The following is a 9,943-nucleotide window of genomic DNA, read 5'->3' as shown; positions in this document are numbered from 1 at the left end:
ATTATATAATTACAGTCAAATCTTAAAAATTCTTGAATCTAATTGGTCAAATGAAAATAAATAATGTATCGAATAGATGCATAAGTATCATGCACAAGGGACAAGAACTAATAAGATATAATTTTGATTTTTGCACTTACTTTTTCAATAAGAAAATAAACAAATCATTTAAAATAGAAAATTAAATACATACTATAGAAACTTTGTTCATTTTTTTTTTACTCTATGTGATGATTGATTAAAAAGATGAAAGAAAAGAAATAAAATTAAAAAGTAACATGAAAATAAATTTAAAGATAATAAAATTAAAAAGTAACATGAAAATAAATTTAAAGACAATAAAATTAAAAAGTAACATGAAAATAAATTAAAAATAATTATTTTTGAAAAAATTATAAATATTCTATAGCTTAGATCACACTAACAATAATTACCACAACTTTAATCTAATAAAATAATAAATAAATAAATTTTTTATATTTTAATATTTTGAAAAATATATAATTAAATTGCTTCATTTGTTGATAAGTGATAAATCATGTGAATGTACTAATATTCCTGACCGAATTAAAAATGAAGAAAATTTTCTCAATAAAATATTTTAGGATGCTTCTCTCCATAGGACCGCTACTTTGAAGGAGAAACAATACTTAAATAGTGGCCAGAAAATAATGTGGGGAATACAAAGTTCAAGTCGAAGAACTGAGCACTGAGATTAGGGAGACCAGAAAACCTCTACCACTGCTATTCCTCTAGAATTTATAGGCGCAGAGAAATTAAGTTTCAGATGTAGAGCAGTTAGGCCATTACATATTCTGTTAGGTGGAAGTTATTGTCTACTCCTTACAGTTAATACTACAGTGCAGTTCAGTTACATTTGGTGCCTTTTAATTTTACGCCATCCCTCAACGACTCTCCGTGTTGAATTATTACATTTGGATGAACGGAGAGGTCTGAAATATGAAGTAGGGCTGTTAGAACAGCCAGGTATGCTTTACTTCTTTTTTTTTGGGTTTCTTTCCGTCTTCTCTATTTTGAAAATGCGATGAAGTGAATTATTTTTTTCAATGATTAGGTTTTGGGTTTCTATACACATCCTTCTATTGGGTTTCCTTGTTTTGTGTTTTTTAAAATTTGAAGGTTGTTCTGATGAATTAATGTTTTGGGGGTTTTTAAATGCGAAGTTGGGTTTCTAATTTATATGATTATTTGTTTTTCTAGGTGTTGAGAATTGCAATATTTGAGTATATTTATACTGGATAATAAAAATGGAAGGGGAATCTGGTTCGTCTTCCCAGCAAGGGGCAACAAATATTCCTTCAACGGCTTCTTTGCCCTCGTCAACAATCCCAACACCAACCCCGACCCAGACCCCAGCCACAGTTGGGGCGTCATCGACAATTGGAGCCCCAACACCCACTGTGGCTTCTACTCATCAAAACCCACAGCAGAATTCAGTGCAACTGGGAGCAACGGGGGTTGTTGGGGTTGGTGCTGGTGCGGGACAAAATCAACAACAACAATCATCACCTACCGTATCCTCAGGGCAGCAAACGCATCAACATTTTGTGTCCACATCATCCAGTTTCCATCCAGGGCAGTCAAGGCCTGGAGCGGCTGTAAACAGAAGCAGGCAGCATCCAACAACTTTCCCACACTTGTCACCTTCAACTGCAATGCACCAGCAAAGAGGCGGTGTTCAAATGCAAGTCATGGGAAGTCCGCAAAGGCCTCAGACTCTGGGATCATCCTCATATGGTTACGGTATGCCGAGGGGAACCATGATGGGACAAACACAAGCTACTTCTTCAATGATACCTGCTGGACAGACGGACCAAGCTTCCAATATGCAATCACCGTATGCAGGTCACCAGGTAATTCGTTGTATTGTATTTCCCGATCTGTTTTCATTTATACCCACTGTCACAAGGAAAGTTCTGGCAGGCTAGAACAAGAGAAAAACATCGCTGCATCCTTTCAATATTAGAATAGTTTTGCCTTTTCAGTTTGTGCAAATGCGCTCAATCTCAAAATAGCGTTGTATTGTTTTTACCATTTCTGTTTCTAGCAATACCCAATGTCATAAGCAAATTGGAGCTGAGAACGAGGATAACAGATTACAATATTTTAATTCTGAAATTGCATTGTCTAATTCCTTTGCGAATGCTCTGAATTGCACACATTTGGCTGAGGATTACAATATTTATTGGAATGTTGTATATCTCTTCTTTTTGCATATGTGACATGGACGAGAAGGACTAAACTTGTACATTTACCTGGTGGTGAACAAGCCATATATTTAAGAATTTGCGTTTTGTTGATGAGATTGAAATATAATGTTTTCTAGAGACTACAGAACTTGTCGATTTTTTATCTGTTAGCTTTTTCCTGTGTTAATCTGCTTTACCTTTGACCTTTATTTGTGCTTCATCCTTTCATTTGGGCGCATTGTTTTTTTTAAATCATCTTATTGAAATGCTCAAGGCTGTCCTGTTGAAACTTTAGAATCATAGACGCTGAAGTTTCTCTATTCAGCTAGTTTTGTATTCAATTTTCCCCTTTAACCTCTATTTTAATTAAGTTTCCTTTGTGTAAATGATATAGTTTTATGGAGCTATATATCGTGCTTATAAGCATTGACAGTTTAAGGCTTTCTGGTTTTAACAGGCTAGACAGAAGCCAGGATCTGTTCAGGTTCCTCCATACCAGCATCCAGCATCTTCAGGTCAGACGCTGCCAGTACCATCAATGAGTACAGTGGGTTCTCATCCTCACGGCTCTCAGATGAGACCAATTGGTTCTTTTAGTCATGGTCAGCAAAGGCCTGTTCAAGGGCTGTCAAGATCGCAGACTCCATCTCAACTTCAACCACTCACTCAACAGGTATTTTTATGCCCCACTAATCTGATTATAGCCGAAAATTCCTAGCTTCTTATAAGGGGCAAGTAGAAAATATATCTTCTGCTTCTAGAAACCTTTTGAAAAACAAAGAGAGAATTCTTGGTGCTGAACAGAAAATTGGTAAACTGCCCTAGGCCCTACTCATTAAATGTCATGGAATATAATCTCATGTATGATGTTATCAATTGGCACAAGATTCAAGTGTGTTTTACGCAGTGGAATCAGGTCTCTTTTTTGTGATATTGCATTAACTAATAAGAAAACACTTATGAATGATGTGGTTTGATATAATATGACTTGATGAATGTCTGATATCAATTTGACTTTCCTGTGATCAAAATTTGTTATCACATACTAGAAATACTGTTCGGAGCTTTGTGTGCTGAAATGATGACTGTGGCAGGAGTGATCCTTTGCTTTATGAATCAACCTTTTTGATAAGAACATGTTGGCCATGACACTAGTAGGTATCTGCACAACAAAACAAATACGAAAGAAAATATTTTTGGGTGATGCAAGATTGGTTTTACACCCTAGATGCTCCCACATCATTACATCTTTACTGACAGTTGGAAGTTGGGTTCAATAGTTCCATGTACCTTTGTATTTGTCACGAGTGATGTTCCCTTATATTGTTTGATAATTAAAGCTTTACCCATGTCTCCTCAGCCATATGAGTAACACCCAAAGCTGGGCTTCATTGAGGTTGTGCAGAACATTTGCGATGTTACATTCCAATCCCTCAGAATAAAGCTACCCCTCAAAATAACGGTATCCTTGGGGCAACTCAAATTGGATGAGGATACAGCTTTTTTATTTCTTAGTTTCATTTTCAGGTGGTAGTGTTATGCTTATAATTCATTCATTTTTCAGCATGCCTGTATTACTCAAGATTGATATTCCCTTGTTCTTGTTGCTATTTAAAAAATTTCCTTGTGCTTCACTTCAGCCATATAAGCCATATCTGAAGTTAGGAATCTACTTTTTTTATTTGTAATCTTCATCAAGGTTATGCAAAACATTTGTGCTGTGGCATCCCAATCCTTTGAACTATTCAAATTAGACTAGAACAGCCCTTTCTTATTTCTTAGTTTTATTTCCAAGTGGGTGTGTTGTGCTTATATTGCATTCAATTTACCATTAAATTTCTAATGGATTTATAGCATTGAGACATGGATATGCCTTGGCTAGAATATTGTGTATATTTTAGAGATGTGTATACGTTTCAGAGAGACATCTGGAGGGGATGTTTTCTTGGGAGAGCTGTAGTAGAAGTTTTCTTAATTTAAGAAACGTGTCTAGCAGTTAGAGGATACCCTCTATAATCTCTCTCCTAAGATAAAAATAAAAAGATAAGCAAAAATAAAATATTTAAATGAAATCTAAGACATTTACAACTCATTTGAACAAAGAAATTAGCATGAAAATTGGAGGGCATGCAAAACACATCAACAAAATTTTTGAAAATAAAGGAGACGAAGATAGGTAAAATGTAGTGAGTATGTTCTTCTCTTGCAATTCCATATGAGTTTGATAATTAGAAAAGTTTGAGGGGGAAGGTCAAATCTGGTAATCTTGGTGGCTTTTTCAGTTGTTCCATAGCATCTAAAAGGCTTGAGAAAGTCAGATTTGACTTTCATTTCATTGAAATCAGAGCATAAAAATTCATTTACTGAGACTAGTGAAAAGCATGGGGTTATATTGGTGTTCTTGTGTTCTTTTTTAGCAACACTTCTTTTAACATTTCTGCATCATGGATCAAACAATAGCTTCCATTCTAGCTCCTTACAATTATTTTGAGTGGAATTCATGCATGACAGTCTACTTAAGAAAATTTGGATTGCATAGGATAACAATGGGATTGAAAACTGAATCTACTGCAGATGTAGAAAAGCTTAAGTGGTTTGATAGATGTGATGAAGTATATGGAACATTGCGTTTGTTTGTTTCTTCGTATTTAGTTTTCATATTAAATCTTTGAGTACTCTTGATGAAATATGGATAAAGTTATGGACTCTATTTGGAACTCAATTAGTCTCAATATTAAATGAGGGGTTATATGTGGGAAAATGAACTCATAAGTCTAAGTTTAGACAATTTTAACACAATTCAAAATTTCCTCACCAAATTGAAATCAGTGAGGCTGCATTTAAAGCAATGTGAAATTGAAAAAAAAAATCAAACAACTAATTCTTAATATTCTCTCTAAGCTAAATTTTGAATATTCAATATTTGTTTCTACCTTCTATGCAACTAAGGGTGCACTTGGGATTCAATTCACCATGCCATCATTAGATGATTTTGCTATTTCTCTCTCACACGTGCAAAATAAGCTAACCTAGATGGGTAATCTAAAATTCTCTAAGTCACATGCTCTGACTGTCAACCAAGGCACAAAAGAACATAAAGGACAAAGTAGCAACGATAAGGAGAAGAAACAAAATAACAACAATTAGAAGAAGGATTAAAAAAATCAGCTAATGAGATTCAACTTTGTAATTGTGGTTAGCCTAAGAAAGAGAAGGTCAGATGTGCCTATTGTAAAAGACCCGGTCATTATGAGCATAAATGTTTGAAAAAACAAATTGATCACTTGACACATTCTTGAAAAGAATAATATCAGTGTTACTGAATCAATAAAACAAAGTTCAAGTGAGGTGTCTAATAGGGCTAAAGAAAACGACAAAGGGAAAGGAAAGGGCAAGGCCCTTGTAGAACTTGCATCACCACCATCCACTTGAGTTCTTGATTCGAGTGCCTGGCACTGCTTCATTAAAGGATGAACTTGCATCTTTGGAGCCATGTTTCTATGCCTTCTATTTTGATGGTGATGACACTCCTGTCGAGGTGTGTGGGAGAGGGTTTGTTGATGTGGGGGATGGCACATTCCATGATGTTCTTTGTGTGCCTTCACTATCAACTAATTTCCTATCAGTATATCAAATCACTCACATAGGTTCAGGCAAGCAGGTTGAGTTCTATCTTGATTCAGTGGTAATTGTGAATTGCACAATGATTCTACTGTTGCAGTTAGGAGAGCAGATTATCAGTCACGATTTTATCTTTTTTCTCATTTTGTTTCCGATCCTCCTTCGTTTGTTTTGCCCACTCATTCTGATGAAGTGAGTAATTGGGGCATCAACGGTTTGGCCACTTAAACTACCACTACTTGTGGCAACTTAGTCAGCATGACATGGTTACAAGATCACCTCTAGTTCACTATTCTGATGGTGTTTCTCAAAGATGCATTCTTGGCAAGCATTCTGAGGAGAAATTTGACAAAGGCAAAGCGTGGAGAGCTTCACAACTTTTGGAGTTGGTACATAGTGCATTCTTGGCAAGCATCCTGAGGAGAAATTTGACAAAGGCAAAGCTTGGAGAGCTTCACAACTTTTGGAGTTGGTACATAGTGATTTGGTTGGACCATTTCCACATCCATCCTTCAGTACAACCTGATGTGTTTTGACATTTATTGACGATTTCTCCATATACATTTTTGTATATTTTCTCTTACAAAAGTCTGAAGTCTTCAATTTGTTCGTGGACTTCAAAGCATTTGTAGATAAACAATTTGGGAAATCTGCCAAAGTTTTGTGTATAGATAATTGGGGAGGGGGGGGGGTATGTCAACAACAGTTTTGAGCAGTTTTGTGTCTTTGAGGGAATTGATTTACAACATACAGTTCCCTATAGTCCTCAATAAAATGGAGTTGTAGAACAGAAAAATTGGTCCTTGAAAGAAATGGCCAATTGTATGATTCACTCCAAATCTTTGACACCACCATATTGGGTAGAAGCCATTAACTGTGCGTGTTATATCCATAATTGAGTCTCTCACAAAGCTGTAAGTGGGGTAACACCCTATTAAGCTTGGACTAGTCGGAAACGCTCAGTTAAGCACTTTGGAGTGTTTGGTTCTCATGCATGGGCCCACATTCCAGTAGACAAACACAAGGTTGTGGATCCATAGAGTAAGCCTTGCATATTTGTTGGATATCTAGATGATGTCAAAAGCTACATGCTTCTTGATCCTACCTCACGAGTTGTTCATGAGAGGAGTTTTCGTTTTGAGGAGAGTCATTCGAGCTCTTCTTCTACCACTTCTCCATCCACTATCATATTGGAACCATTGCATCGTGGTGACGATTCTTCAGAGGATCTAATCCTCTTGTTTTTGATGAGGAGTCTTCTTTCTCCATTGCAGATGGTGACAATGATGATGAGGATTCACATTCCTCCTAGAGTCATCATTCAAAAGATGTTGAAACTCCAGTCTTAGGACCTCTTGGGCTTGTAAGACACTAAGAGTCAATAGGTGACTGGATTGGTGATCCTTCCAATGCTAGAAGAACAAGGTCACAGTGTTAGCATGTGATGTCCCCTTTTCCGCTCTAGTTTTTTTGGGGTCTTGTTGATGTGTCTTTTGTACACGACCAAACACAGAATAAAATACCCAGAGGTATCTTATCCTCTCTTCTTGAGTAAAGTTTCCGAATGCTGAAGATGTCGCAAAAAGGATCAATCGGAAGAACTTAAAGGTTTTGTTATGTAGGATCTCTACTCGTGGATAAGCACCAGTGGCCGTTGTGTTTATTGTTTTTCAAGGGGCCTTACGTACTTTCAAAGAAAGCTTGTTCGTGCGACTACTTTTCAAATAAGGGAACAAGATGCTCCTAATGCTAATAGATTTTCAAAAAAGATCAAAAGATAAAGGTTTCGCTGAGGAGATACTTAAATTAATCCTAAGAATAACTCAATGAGGATTGGTCTTGATAAGATTCTACCAATTTCAGTATCGCCAAAGGATTACAACTCCACTGGAATTGGTGCGATCTTCTAAGGGGATTCAATGATTTTCAAATCACTAAGGGGATAGATACTATCAGTGAGATACATATCAATACCTCCAACAATGATTGAACTCTTAATCAATCTCAATGTTTTCAGTTGACCACACAAGGCGTTCTTACAATCAATAAGGAGCTAGTGGTTTGGAATGTGAGTCTTATCGAAGATCAAGCACAACATTCGTCCTTCAAACTTAAAATTTAAATGCTATCTCTACTAAGAGTGATTCAAGAAGATAAACAACCATGAAAATAGCCACAAGGATTGCAATAAAACACCATAACTTCAATATTTTATTGATCTCATAGCCAAATAAAACAACAATTGTTCAACTTTCTCTCTTCACTACTTATTTTTTGCTGTTGACAATATTAAACTTATTTCCTAACTTTTTTTCCTTTTCTAACTCTTTAAAATGAAATGAGTGAGGGTTTATATAGCACTCTCAAATACAATGAATGGCCTGGATCAAAAGAAGATCGACAGATGAGATTTTGACACCTAAACCCTAATTAGGGTTTGTTACAAAAAAGTCCCCATTTAGATAAACATTATCAAGCCATAGCCAATAAGAATTGGCACAAATAACGAGGAGACATAGACCAATAGGAATTAAGTTGCCACACCATTTTATAACAACTTTTCATCTAGAACTTTGTTCCCTTTCCTATGCTCTTTTCTGGCATATTCAATGAATTTGGACGTAATTCCCTCAATCTCAGCAATGGGAATCTCAGGAAGATTCTTCATTCGTTCTTCCAAGTGGAAGACTTGATCAAAAGCAGTGAGAAGAGTCGTCTACCATCCAGTCTCAAGTTCTTTTGTCTTCTCAATCAGGAACATAGCAACATACATTTGATCTCGCTGCCTTTCTGTGACAATGTTCTCTTCCTTGCAAAAGATGATCTTGATTCTGTCTTCCAACTCTTGGACGTCTACATCTGTCTCAATCTCAATCCTTCTGTCAAGGATCGTACACAACACCTCAAACACCTTGTCTTGAACGGGTGGATGGTGCCTTCAACTTGGCTGCATCTGGTGTTGACGTCTTCGAAAAGAACTTCCTTCATCTGGAGTAGAGTTGACCATTGCAGGAGGCTATGGGTTCCTCCATTCATTATCTTTTCTTGTGCTAGAATCTGTCTCGGTGTCCCTCTTATCACTTGCAAGACTGGGATGATAACGTCCCTAGTATGAGTGAATGCATCTACAATTATCATTAGATTATGGATGATCTCAAGGACCTGGATAGCTTGATGAACTGTCTTCATCATTCTTGTTACAAATCCAATGGCTACCTTGTAAGATTCATCAATCCAGGAATTCATGAGTTGGACCAAGCTTTTCACCCTCTCTGCCTCACTTATTGATTCAAGAGGAAGTGCATGCAAAGGAGATATTGCTGGATCCTGTCGTCTCAAAGGTTGATTAAGATGGCTAAAATAATTCCTCCAAGCACTAACCTCTCTTTCTCGCTTCTTATTCTTTTCCATTTCTTCTTTGAGTCTGTCATTGAGTGCTTTCACTGAATCAGTTGCTTCTTCCATAGCCTGATCGGAGGTAAGTGGACCAAGATCAAATGTCTCTAGATCATATTCCTTTGCTAGAATCTCATCCTCATACTTGTCCATCACTGGTGTAGCTATCTGCACTTTTCTAGATCCCGTTTCATCTCTAATTACCTTTGACATCTTTGTGGCCTTCTTCTTTTCTATTTCTTCATGAGAATTTCCTATGAGGCTTTCCAAGTCAAATACTTGTTCTTCCTCTTCGACCACAACTACCCTTGTCAACCTCTCCATCTTCATTCCCTTGAAAGGAAAAGCTTCACTAAGGCAAACCTAGGGTTCCAGGCAGACAACTAATGACCTCCCAAAACCAGGCTAGACTTAGCTTGAAAGAAACCCTAATACGAGCTCTCGGAGAAAAAACCTTAATCTATCCAGCCTTGGCGACCACTCACTCACTCCAAACCTAGCCAGCAGAGAAAACCTAACTAAGGGAAAGCAAAACCCCAAGAAAAAGAGGGGGTCCCCATTCTAATGGGGCGATGTGTGAAATGGTTGCAACAGGTCTGTTGGCCAATTCTGAGATCCGTTGGTTAGTCAAGGGCAAAATTAGGGTTTCCTATTTTCCAGGAGGATGTTTTTGCATTTTTGGTGGCCTACATGTTGGAGTTTGTCAATTTGGGTTC

General features: G+C 37.0%; 1 protein-coding gene across 5 annotated transcripts in view; it reads left to right on the top strand.

Moving 5' to 3' along the window:
* Positions 1-616: 616 nt before the first annotated feature.
* Positions 617-9,943, top strand: part of LOC131048701 (transcription initiation factor TFIID subunit 12) — a 52,095-nt gene continuing 42,768 nt past the window's right edge. For 2 of the 5 annotated variants that reach the window (XR_009106489.2, XR_009106492.2), the window contains exons 1-3: positions 617-987; positions 1,222-1,874; positions 2,668-2,883. Coding sequence is in view for 2 of the 5 variants with exons in the window: in XM_057982766.2 (XP_057838749.1) it covers positions 1,269-1,874; positions 2,668-2,883 (822 nt within the window). In the remaining 3 variants the exon portion in view is untranslated. The remainder of the gene's footprint in view (positions 988-1,221; positions 1,875-2,667; positions 2,884-9,943) is intronic. The other 3 variants (XR_009106491.2, XM_057982766.2, XM_057982765.2) reach the window with 2 other exon arrangements.

The sequence above is a fragment of the Cryptomeria japonica genome, chromosome 11 (genome assembly GCF_030272615.1).
Source record: "Cryptomeria japonica chromosome 11, Sugi_1.0, whole genome shotgun sequence".
Taxonomy (NCBI): domain Eukaryota; kingdom Viridiplantae; phylum Streptophyta; class Pinopsida; order Cupressales; family Cupressaceae; genus Cryptomeria; species Cryptomeria japonica.
Note: the sequence above shows the minus strand (reverse complement) of the source record. Positions and strands in the feature narration are given on the sequence as shown.